General features: G+C 46.2%; 1 protein-coding gene across 1 annotated transcript; it reads left to right on the forward strand.

Annotated features, from left to right (window-relative positions):
* Nucleotides 1–407: 407 nt before the first annotated feature.
* Nucleotides 408–13,049, forward strand: LOC116679032 (inactive carboxypeptidase-like protein X2; the record flags this gene model as incomplete). The annotated part of the gene is given in 16 exon segments (XM_032508765.1): nucleotides 408–479; nucleotides 1,234–1,343; nucleotides 2,703–2,842; nucleotides 2,934–3,018; nucleotides 3,572–3,693; nucleotides 3,695–3,714; nucleotides 4,257–4,345; nucleotides 4,977–5,100; nucleotides 5,854–6,050; nucleotides 8,581–8,757; nucleotides 9,093–9,256; nucleotides 9,696–10,318; nucleotides 11,246–11,385; nucleotides 12,080–12,179; nucleotides 12,304–12,470; nucleotides 12,918–13,049. Coding segments are annotated over 16 exon segments (2,462 nt in total), but the record flags the coding sequence as incomplete, so codon positions are not given.
* Nucleotides 13,050–13,053: the final 4 nt, after the last annotated feature.

Raw genomic sequence — 13,053 nt, forward strand, 5'->3', positions numbered from 1 at the left:
TATGTTGTCTCCTGTCGTGACACTATGTTGTCTCGTGTCGTGACACTATGTTGTCTCCTGTCGTGACACTATGTTGTCTCGTGTCGTGACACTATGTTGTCTCCTGTCGTGACACTATGTTGTCTCGTGTCGTGACACTATGTTGTCTCGTGTCGTGACACTATGTTGTCTCCTGTCGTGACACTATGTTGTCTCCTGTCGGGACACTATGTTGTCTCGTGTCGGGATACCATGTTGTCCGTCCCCTGTTGGGACATATGGTTGTCCGTACCGTCTCCTGTTGGGACACTATGTTAGGAGGGTTAAAATTAAATATATTTATTATTATTATTATTATTATTATTATTGTTATTATTCTGAGATCTTGAGTCCTGGCGTTGAGTTTCTGTTGGGGGGTCTTGTTCCAGAGCGAGCCCAGAAGCTGAAGGAGGCCGAGGAGCGAGCCAGGACCAGACCTCGAGTCTTCCAAGAGCCCAAGAGTAAGTCTGCTCACATCTGGACCACATCGCATAAAGGTTGCTGAATATGGACCAACAAATCTATTAAAAAATATATATCTTCAAAAAATATATTTTTTTTCAATTTAAATCAATTTTGATTTGAATGATTCAATATGGATTCATAAAAATAAACAAAGTTGTTCTCCTAACAGATGATGTAATGTTGTGTGTCTGTGTTGTGTGTCTGTGGCAGAGCGTCCTAACAGATGATGTAATGTTGTGTGTCTGTGTTGTGTGTCTGTGGCAGAGCGTCCTAACAGATGATGTAATGTTGTGTGTCTGTGTTGTGTGTCTGTGGCAGAGCGTCCTAACAGATGATGTAATGTTGTGTGTCTGTGTTGTGTGTCTGTGGCAGAGTGTCCTAACAGATGATGTAATGTTGTGTGTCTGTGTTGTGTGTCTGTGGCAGAGCGTCCTAACAGATGATGTAATGTTGTGTGTCTGTGTTGTGTGTCTGTGGCAGAGTGTCCTAACAGATGATGTAATGTTGTGTGTCTGTGTTGTGTGTCTGTGGCAGAGCGTCCTAACAGATGATGTAATGTTGTGTGTCTGTGTTGTGCGTCTGTGGCAGAGTGTCCTAACAGATGATGTAATGTTGTGTGTCTGTGTTGTGTGTCTGTGGCAGAGTGTCCTAACAGATGATGTAATGTTGTGTGTCTGTGTTGTGTGTCTGTGGCAGAGCGTCCTAACAGATGATGTAATGTTGTGTGTCTGTGTTGTGCGTCTGTGGCAGAGTGTCCCCCCCTGGGGATGGAGTCCCATCGGTTGGAGCCGGACCAGCTCTCAGCGTCCTCCATGTCTCAGTACATCTTCGCACCGCAGAGGGCACGCCTCAACATGCAGGTACACAACACACAACAACAGCAACAAACAACAACAACAACACACAACAAGGACTAACCGGGACATACACAACAACAACAACAACAACACACAACAACAACACAACAAGCACTGAATGGGTCATACACTCTTTGTAGTTGTGTTGTGTGTCTCATTGTGTCTCTTTTTAGTTGTGTTGTGTCTCTTTGTGTCTCTCTGTAGTTGTATGTGTCACATTGTGTCTCTTTTTAGTCGTGTTGTGTCTCTTTGTGTCTCTTTGTAGTTGTGTTGTGTCTCATTGTGTCTCTTTTTAGTCGTGTTGTGTCTCTTTGTGTCTCTTTGTAGTTGTGTTGTGTCTCATTGTGTCTCTTTGTAGTTGTGTTGTGTCTCTTTGTAGTTGTGTTGTGTCTCATTGTGTCTCTTTGTAGTTGTGTTGTGTCTCTTTGTGTCTCTTTGTAGTTGTGTTGTGTCTCATTGTGTCTCTTTGTAGTTGTGTTGTGTCTCTTTGTAGTTGTGTTGTGTCTCTTTGTAGTTGTGTTGTGTCTCTTTGTAGTTGTGTTGTGTCTCTTTGTAGTTGTGTTGTGTCTCAGTGATCGCTCCCTCGCTGCCAGGCTCCAGACGAACCCCGGCCACACCTTTAAAACACTGTTATTGCCGAGTCCTCAGCTGCTGTTTACGTTCCGATCTCTAAAGTCTGACAATCTTTCAGCAGCTTATTATCAGCAGATGGATCTTAGTTTAGTTCACGTTGACCCACATCAAAGAGTTTAACACAGCTAACCAAAGTCCATTAAACATCTGAGGTATTTTCTTACTAAGCAAAGGTGTCACCAACCCACCAGACTCCATGTAAATAATCACTACTTTTATCATTGTACAACACACTTCATTCAAAGTGGATAGAAACTAAATAAAACTACCAAAAGCCGTCTTGGTTCATCTTTCCACTGTTCCAACAATCACCACTCTGGTCTGGTTGGAATAAACTCTTAATTCACCCATTTACATGTGGAGATATGCTGCTCTATACACGCTAAAAGTAGTTATTATTTACATGGAGTCTGGTGGAGATATGCTGCTCTATACACGCTAAAAGTAGTGATTATTTACATGGAGTCTGGTGGAGATATGCTGCTCTATACACGCTAACAGTAGTGATTATTTACATGAAGTCTGGTGGAGATATGCTGCTCTATACACGCTAAAAGTAGTGATTATTTACATGGAGTCTGGTGGGTTTGGTGATGGTGATTTCTGTTTCATGTTAAACTAAAAGGATCTTACTCTTTAACTAAGAGGTCTATCTCTGTAGGGATCCATCCCATAATGTTGTCACACACTTAGAATAATAATATAAGAATAATAATCTGTGTTTTCCAGGGTTCAGAGGATGAAGACGACATGAGAGGCGGAGCGTGGTGCGCAAACTCCGAGGATAAGAGCCACTGGTTTGAGATCGATGCTCGCAGGGAGACGGAGTTCACCGGCGTCATCACACAAGGACGAGACTCGCTGAACGAGTGAGGACACACACACGCACAAAAACACACAAACACACAAACACACCTGTTACATGTTATTACCGGGGTCTGACGATGTGCCTGGTTTCAGGAGTGACTTCGTGACGTCCTACTTCCTGGCGTTCAGCAACGACAGCAGAGAGTGGAGCACGATCCACGACGGCTACGCCGACTGGGTGAGTTATTATAGGAATAATATCTAATATATAACAATATATAGGACATAAAACCTGAATAAGGTTATTATAGGAATAATATATAATATATAATAATATATAGAACATAAAACCTGAATAAGGTTATTATAGGAATAATATCTAATATATAACAAAATATAGAACATAAAACCTGAATAAGGTTATTATAGGAACAATATATAATATATAATAATATATAATAATATATAACAATATATAGAACATAAACCTGAATAGGTTATTATAGGAATAATAATAGATAATAATATAAAAAACAGAATAAGTGAGAAAAAAACAGAATAGGAGCACGGTGGTAATCAAACAAAATTTGGAACAAGAGGCGCCGCACTGGGCTGTAATCAATTCACATCAGCATTAAACTTCTCTCCCCCCCTTCCCCCTCCTCCTCTCTTATCCCCTCCCCCCCCCCGCCCCCCCTCACCACACCCCCCCCCTTCTCTCTCCCCCCTCTCTATCCCTTCCCCCCCCCCCTCTCTCTTCCCCCTCCCCCCCCTCTCTCTCCCCCCCCCAGCTGTTCTTTGGGAACAGTGACAAGGACACCCGGTGATGAACCAGCTGGCGGTTTCCGGTCCTGGCCCGGTACGTCCGGGTCCTCCCTCAGAGCTGGAACAGCTCCCTGTGCATGAGGCTGGAGGCTCGGCTGCCCGGTGCCCGGTGAGCAACACGCACCAAGGAAACTACAACTCCCCACAGTGAACTACAACTCCCACACAGTGAACTACAATTCCCACACAGTGAACTACAACTCCCAGACAGTCTTGTGACGCCCTCTGACCCAAAAACCTTTTCTCTCAGACTCACCACGGAGAAAAGATTTGTCTTGGGTCACAAACAATACACACAACACACACACACACACACACACACACACACACACACACAACACACACACACACACCACAAAAACACACAAAGACACATCATAATAGTCATGATATGTGCAGTAAAGGATGAGCTGCCTTTAGAGACATCTGAAAATCAGTGAAGACCGAGGGGGCAGCCTCCTCCCTTCCCCCTTTCCCTCCCTCCCTTCCTTCCTCCCTCCTTCTCTCCCTCCCTCCCTCCTTTCCTAGTTCCCTCCCTCCTTCTCTCCCTCCCTTCCTCCCTCCTTCCCTCCCTCCTTCTCTCCCTCCCTCCTTCCCTCGTGTAATTTTAGACATCGCTACATGAATATTTGTCCTGTTTCTGTTACACAGATCCCGTGAGCGTTCCGTATCAGCGCAATGAAGTGACTCCGGTGGATTACTTGGAGTTCAGACATCACAGCTACTCAGAGATGGTCGAGGTGAGTATCTGCACACACAGCCAAAAACACACAGCCAAAAACACGCTAAAAGTAGTGATTATTTACATGGAGTCTGGTGGAGATATGCTGCTCTATACATGCTAAAAGTAGTGATTATTTACATGGAGTCTGGTGGAGATATGCTGCTCTATACACACTAAAAGTAGTGATTATTTACATGGAGTCTGGTGGAGATATGCTGCTCTATACACGCTAAAAGTAGTGATTATTTACATGGAGTCTGGTGGAGATATGCTGCTCTATACACGCTAAAAGTAGTGATTATTTACATGGAGTCTGGTGGAGATATGTTGCTCTATACACGCTAAAAGTAGTGATTATTTACATGGAGTCTGGTGGAGATATGCTGCTCTATACACGCTAAAAGTAGTGATTATTTACATGGAGTCTGGTGGAGATATGCTGCTCTATACACGCTAAAAGTAGTGATTATTTACATGGAGTCTGGTGGAGATATGCTGCTCTATACACGCTAAAAGTAGTGATTATTTACATGGAGTCTGGTGGAGATATGCTGCTCTATACACGCTAAAAGTAGTGATTATTTACATGGAGTCTGGTGGAGATATGGTGGAATAAAATATTCTGCACCCTTTCTCCTTCATCTCAGCTGATGAAGTCAGTGAATGCGGAGTGTCCCAACATCACCAGCGTCTACAGCCTGGGCCGCAGCTCCAAGGGACTGGACATCATGGCCATGATCATCTCTGGGAACCCCACAGAGCACGAAATAGGTGTGTGTGTGTGTGTGTGGGGGGGGGTCACCCCACCGAGTCGACCCTCCCGGTGTCTCCCGTCGACCGACATTTAGTTTTTCTGGGTCAACATTTTAAGTTAAAACCTCGTTAAGAAGTGACACCAAATGTTGGAGAAATCTTCAAAAACTTGGTCAAAACAACAAAAATATCCAAAAAACAAAAAAATAAGAACTTCAGGAAAAGTTAGAAAACGTCAAAAAGTGACGACAAATGTCGGAGAAAGATTCAAAAACATCAAAAAACAACAATAAAAATATCTCAAAAAATTACTAAAGAACTTCACTTTTCTTGATTTTTTGTTGAAGTTTTTGAAGATTTCTCCGACATTTGTCGTCATTTTTTTTAATGTTTTCTCATTTTTCCTGAAGTTCTTTGTTGAATTTTTTTTTGGACATTTTTGTTGTTTTTTGTAGTTTTGGAATCTTTCTCCGACATTTGTCGTCACTCTTTGACTTTTTCTAACTTTTCCTGAAATCATTTCTCACGTTTCACAACGTCTTGTCGATTATTTCTGTCGTCTTTTGGACGTTTTTCTCGTTTTTTACTTTACTTTTGTTAACTTTAAAGGAAGTTGGAGGTTTTTGGGGGCGTATAGCTGGGAAAGCAGAGAATAAAATGTTGACTGAAGCAGTAAAACCAGATATTAAAGAAGGTTTATTGGAGGTTTTTTGGAGGTTTTGGAGGGTTTTGGAGGTTTTTGGGGGGTGACCTGTCGCCGTGTCTCTGCAGGCGAGCCGGAGCTGCGCTTCACGGCCGGTCTCCATGGCAACGAGGCGGTGGGCCGCGAGCTGCTGCTGCTCCTCATGCAGTTCCTGTGTAAGGAGTTCAGGGACCGGAACCCCAGGGTCCAGCGGCTGGTGGAGGGGGTCCGCATCCACCTGGTCCCCTCGCTCAACCCCGACGGACACGTGGAGGCCTTCAGAGCGGTGGGGGTCACAGGGGGGTCACATGGGGGCAGAGATGGGAAAAGTACTCACTTTCCGTACTTAAGTAGAAGTACAGATACTTGTGTTAAAGAATACTCTAGTAAAAGTGGAAGTACTGATTAAACTTCTTTACTCAAGTAAAAGTAACAAAGTACAGGCTTGGAAATTTACTTAAAGTATAAAAGTAAAAGTAGCCTCGCGAGTGACAACCATTTTTTATGCAAAGCTTCCTGGAGCACACAAATGTTACTAGAGAGATGCTGAGGAACTCCAGTGGACATGGAGGACATGTCTTTATATGGCAAAGGCTACATTTTAAATGGATGTCTGCCAATAGGCCTAAAACATAACATATTATTATTATGACAGAAACTGGGACTCCAGGTTAATTAAATTCCGACTCATTAGCAAGATGAATTCAGTTGTGATTCTGTGAGAATTCACAGATCTATTTTCTATTTTTAATCTTTCCCCCAAACATTTAAAATAATCTACATTTATGTGTGTGCTCAAATATGGCTTCTGGAAATAAAATAAAGGATTAAAATATGAATGACTAAACAGACATTAATAAGAAGTTCCCCAGCACATTGGCCAGTAGTCCTTCTTGATGCCTACTGTCTCAAACATCTCTCTCAGATAAGGTGGAGGATGATGGGAATGTCTTGCTGTTTTCTTCATTTTCAATCATGTCGCCCTCATGCTACTATCTGTTAACGTTAGCGCCCTCCATGCTACTATGTGCTAACGTTACCACCATCCATGCTACTATGTGCTAACGTTAACACCATCCATGCTACTATGTGCTAACGTTAACACCATCCATGCTACTATGTGCTAACGTTAACACCATCCATGCTACTATGTGCTAACGTTAGCGCCATCCATACTACTATATGCTAAGGTAAGCGCCATCAAGCCTCAATGATTTGCTGTGAATAATTCAGAATCTGTTGCGTTGCGTCAAATGCAACGTACAGTAGATATGTTCCCATCCATTTAGATTGAATATGGTATTGATGACGTAAACAATAATAAGGATAACTCCAGTGAAATGATGTGAAAGTTGAGGACTAGATTAGGACTGGATTAAAGGTGATTCTGGTTTCCAACTTGGCCCCAGGTGTGTCTGTTAAAACACAGACGGAGACAACTTCTCTCTAGCTAAGTTTCATCCACTTGTCAATTGAACTACAGTATCTGAAGTTTGGTAAAAAAAAACAAAAAAAAACTCATGTGAATAAAGCTGGTGAAAGTGCTGATGCTTCAATAAAATCAACGTGTAACCCAGCTAACAGGTGAAGAACACATCAGAACCACTAGCTAGCTTACTTTAAATGTGAAGAACTATAGACCAGTAACAGGCCTAAGTGAACTGACAACATGAGTTAGACGACTTACAGTTCTCAAAGACTCACACACACAATCTCAGCTGGTTATCCTCAGCTCTCTTTTTCATTTCTCTCACTTTTCCCTCCGTGTAGCGCGCGCACCCGCTCGCGGTGTCTGGCGCGTGTCCGCGCTATTCCCCGACATATTCTCTTGTAGCTACAAAACGAAAGTAACGAGCCAATTTTTAAAATGTAAGGAGTAGAAAGTACCGATATTTGTGTTAAAATGTAAGGAGTAGAAGTAAAAAGTCGCCACAAAAATAAGTAGTAAAGTAAAGTAAAAATATCAGAAAAGTCTACTTGAGTACAGTAACGAAGTATTTGTACTTCGTTACTTCCCATCTCTGCATGGGGGTCACATGGGGGTCACATGGGGTCACATGGGGGTCACATGGGGGACACATGGGGGTCACATGGGGTCACATGGGGGACACATGGGGGACACATGGGGGTCACATGGGGGACACATGGGGGTCACATGGGGGTCACATGGGGGTCACATGGGGGTCACATGGGAATGATATTAATAATAATAAGAACGTGTGGTTTTGGGCTGACACGTCTCCATTTGACTGTACTCTGTCCTAATGTCTTCTGTCCTTATGTCCTCAAATCCTCTGTCCTCATGTCCTCTGCCCTCATGTCCTTTGTCCTCATGTCCTCTGCCCTCATGTCCTCTGCCCTCATGTCCTTTGTCCTCATGTCACCTCATGTCCTCTGTCCTCATGTCCCCTCATGTCCTCTGTCCTCATGTCCCCTCAGGTCCTCTGTCCTCATGTCCTCTGCCCTCATGTCCTCTGTCCTCATGTCCTCTGCCCTCATGTCCTTTGTCCTCATGTCCTCTGTCCTCTGTCCTCATGTCCCCTCATGTCCTCTGTCCTCATGTCGCCTCATGTCCTCTCTGTCCTCTGTCCTCATGTCCCCTCATGTCCTCTGTCCTCATGTTGCCTCATGTCCTCTCCGCCCTCTGTCCTCATGTCCCCTCATGTCCTCTGTCCTCATGTTGCCTCATGTCCTCATGTCCTCTCCGCCCTCTGTCCTCATGTCCCCTCATGTCCTCTGTCCTCATGTCGCCTCATGTCGCCTCATGTACTCATGTCCTCTGTCCTCTGTCCCCTCATGTCCTCTGTCCTCTTCAGGGATCCGAGCTGAGTGGATGGACCACGGGACACTTCACCGCGGACGGCATGGACATCTTCCAGAACTTTCCCGACCTGAATCGCTTCCTGTGGGACGCCGAGGACAAAGGCCTGGTCCCCAAACTCACCCCCAACCACCACGTCCCCATACCGGAGGACCTCGAGACCAACAGCTCGGTGAGGACCAGCTGCACCAATCACATCGCTGTATCTGATGTGGGCGGGGCCAGAGGCGAGCTGCACCAATCACATCGTTCTCATTTATAATGACGCAATGTGGTACTCTTGGATCTTTCATCTCAGCTGGACTTTTAGGCCTTTATATTGTTGCTAGGTTACTTTATGATAAACATCAGATTGTATATACTACTGTGAGTTGCGTGGATACAGGAACACATTAAACGGGCCGATAACGTTCAGATTCTAACCTATTTCCCAGCAGGCATGGCTGGTTGTCTGTGGTTCACTCAGCAGACACACGGGAATTCATCGGCTTCCTGTTTTTGTCCCAGATCGCCGTGGAAACCAAGGCCATAATCTCCTGGATGAAGAGCTATCCTTTCGTGTTGGGTGCGAACCTCCAGGGCGGGGAGCGGGTCGTAGCCTATCCCTACGACGGCTGTCGCCTCGGCAAGCCGGCAGACCGCCAGCAACCCCCCCGCCGGCAGAAGAGACAGTACGACTTCATCTCTCCTGTTTACACACATTCATCATCACTAAGAGATCTGCTGACACACATTGTTATTATAACATTATGGGATGGATCCTTACAGAGATAGACCTTTTGGTTAAAGAGGAAGATCCTTTTAGTTTAACATGAAACAGAAATCACCATCACCAAACCCACCAGACTCCATGTAAATAATCACTACTTTTAGCATGTATAGAGCAGCATATCTCCACCAGACTCCATGTAAATAATCACTACTTTTAGCATGTATAGAGCAGCATATCTCCACCAGACTCCATGTAAATAATCACTACTTTTAGCGTGTATAGAGCAGCATATCTCCACCAGAATACATGTAAATAATCACTACTTTACTTTACATCTGTCCTGTAGGGTAACATTACAGCTTGTTTCTAACGGATTTAACTACGATCTTTTTCTACAGGTATGAAGATGAAGGATTTGATGTGACGGAGTGGGGGAGGGGCTACCACGAAGAGCCAGAAGAAGAGCAGCAGGGCCACGGCTACGACCACGGCTACGACCATGGCTACGACCACGGCTACGAACAAAACCGTGGCTACGAAGACAATCGTGGCTACGACCGCGGCTATGAACGTGGCTACGAACAAAACCATGGCTACGACCGCGGCTACGAAGACAACCGTGGCTACGACCAAAACCGCGGCTACGAAGACAACCGCGGCTACGACCAAAACCGCGGCTACGAAGACAACCGCGGCTACGACCAAAACCGTGGCTACGAAGACAACCGCGGCTACGAAGATAACCGTGGCTACGACCACGGCTACGATGGTCACAACCAGGGTTACGGCCACCGAGAGGAGGAAGAGGACGATCGAGGGAGAAGCGGCGGTTACCAGTACGCCGATCCGGAGGAGGAGACGCGTGCGATCCCAGACGAGTCCCTGTTCCGGTGGCTGGCGGTCTCCTACGCCTCCACACACCTGACCATGACGCACGCCTACCACGGCTCCTGCCACGGAGACGCCGCCGGCGGGCAGCACGGCATCGTGAACCGAGCCAAGTGGAAGCCGATCACAGGAAGTAAGTTCAGGCCAGAAGCTAAAACTTTACCAGCGGCGCCTTTAGCCTAGCATGATTAACAGCACGTACCTGCGCCGTAAGGCCCATATCTCCATCTACCTGCGCCGTAGGGTCCATATCTCCATGCACCTGCGTCGCAGGGCCCATATCTCCACGCACCTGCGCCGTAGGACCCATATCTCCACGCACCTGCGCCGTAGGGCCCATATCTCCACGCACCTGCGCCGTAGGACCCATATCTCCACGCACCTGCGCCGTAGGGCCCATATCTCCACGCACCTGCGCCGTAGGGCCCATATCTCCCATATCTCCACACACCTGCGCCGTAGGGCCCATATCTCCACGCACCTGCGCCGTAAGGCCCATATCTCCACGCACCTGCGCCGTAGGGCCCATATCTCCACGCACCTGCGCCGTAGGGCCCATATCTCCACGCACCTGCGCCGTAGGGCCTGTATCTCCACGTACTAACACAGAATCCTAAATTGGCGTCAAGGCATTGGTGCAGATGTTTCTGTGCAGTTGGACCATCTTTTCCAGCGGGTATACAGCGCACCCTGGTGGAGGATAGGAGCAGTGCAGCCTCTTAACCCTTGTATTGCCCTTCGTGTCTCTGGGACCCGCATTCAAGTGCAGGACGGGTCTCTGGACCACAGAAAATGAGATGAGGCTAGTGGGACATGGTTTCAAGTGCAGGACGGGTCTCGGGACCATGGAGGACGAGACTAGAGGGATTCAGGTTTGAGTGCAGGATGGGTCTTGGGACCCTGGAGGACGAGACTAGAGGGATACAGGTTTGAGTGCAGGACGGGCCTCTGGACCACAGAAGACATGATGAGGGTAGTGGGATACAGTTTTTAGAGCAAGACGGGTCTCGGGACCCGGAGGACAACAAGGGTCCAGGTTTAAGTGTGTGTTGTCCCCCAGGTATGAACGACTTCAGCTACCTGCACACCAACTGTCTGGAGCTGTCCGTGTTCCTGGGCTGCGACAAGTTCCCCCACCACAGCGAGCTGGCCTACGAGTGGGAAAAGAACAGGGAGGCCCTGCTGGTCTTCATGGAGCAGGTCCACCATCTCATTCATATCAACATCTCATATCAACATCTCCTTCATATCAACATCTCATATCAACATCTCATTCATATCAACATCTCATATCAACATCTCCTTCATATCAACATCTCATATCAACATCTCCTTCATATCAACATCTCATATCAACATCTCATTCATATCAACATCTCCTTCATATCAACATCTCATATCAACATCTCATATCAACATCTCATTCATATCAACATCTCCTTCATATCAACATCTCCTTCATATCAACATCTCATATCAACATCTCCTTCATATCAACATCTCATATCAACATCTCATTCATATCAACATCTCATATCAACATCTCCTTCATATCAACATCTCATATCAACATCTCCTTCATATCAACATCTCATATCAACATCTCCTTCATATCAACATCTCATTCATATCAACATCTCATATCAACATCTCATATCAACATCTCATATCAACATCTCATATCAACATCTCATATCAACATCTCATATCAACATCTCATATCAACATCTCCTTCATATCAACATCTCATATCAACATCTCCTTCATATCAACATCTCATATCAACATCTCATATCAACATCTCATATCAACATCTCATATCAACATCTCATATCAACATCTCATATCAACATCTCCTTCATATCAACATCTCTCCCCCCCCCCCGTTCTCCAGGTGCATCGCGGTATCAGAGGCATCGTGAAGGACGAGCAGGGCAACGCCATCGCCAACGCCACCGTGTCTGTGGAGGGAATCAACCACGACGTCACCACAGGTGGGGGGGGGGGCAGCTGTGCTAAGCTAAACGCTAACAAGGGAAAGTTGCAGATGTTTAAATCAAATTAAATTAAAACAAGTTTTAATTAAATTTTTTGGGGGCATTTGTTTCCCTCCCGCAGCTCCGACGGGGGACTACTGGCGGCTGCTGAACCCGGGGGAGTACCGGGTGACGGCCCGAGCTGACGGCTTCTCCCCCGACACCAAGCTGTGTGTGGTGGGGTACCAGCCGGGGGCTACGGCCTGCAGCTTCAACCTGGCCAAGTCCAACTGGGACCGCATCAAACAGGTCCCTGAACGCATCATGAACACACTATGAACACACCCTGAACGCACCATGAACACACCCTCAACAGGACCCTGAACGCACCATGAACACACCCTCAACACACCATGAACACACCACGAACACACCATGAACACCCTCAACAGGACTCTGAACACACCATGAACACACCCCTCAATAGGACCCTGAACACACCATGAACAAACTCCTCAACAGGTCCCTGAACACACCATGAACATACCCTGAACGCACCATGAACACACCCTCAACACACCATGAACACACCCCTCAACAGGTCCCTGAACACACCACGAACAATGTTTTTAACTTGTTTTCTTACGTTTTCGTCCCTTTTTTAAAAACTTTTGATGACAGTTTTTTTGTCGCGAGACAGAAATCAGAAAAACAACGAGCACGTTGTTAAAATCTTCTTTCTTGGTTCCTCTGCAGATTTTGGCTCTCCGTGGCAACCGGCCGATTCGACTCAGCTACGGCAACAACCGGCAGAGCCCGGCGGTTGCTAGCGGCAACAGGCGTGTGCTCCACAACAACAACAACAACAACAACCCTTCCCAGAGTTCCTCGG

This window comes from Etheostoma spectabile, unplaced genomic scaffold (genome assembly GCF_008692095.1).
Source record: "Etheostoma spectabile isolate EspeVRDwgs_2016 unplaced genomic scaffold, UIUC_Espe_1.0 scaffold00009174, whole genome shotgun sequence".
Lineage (NCBI taxonomy): Eukaryota > Metazoa > Chordata > Actinopteri > Perciformes > Percidae > Etheostoma > Etheostoma spectabile.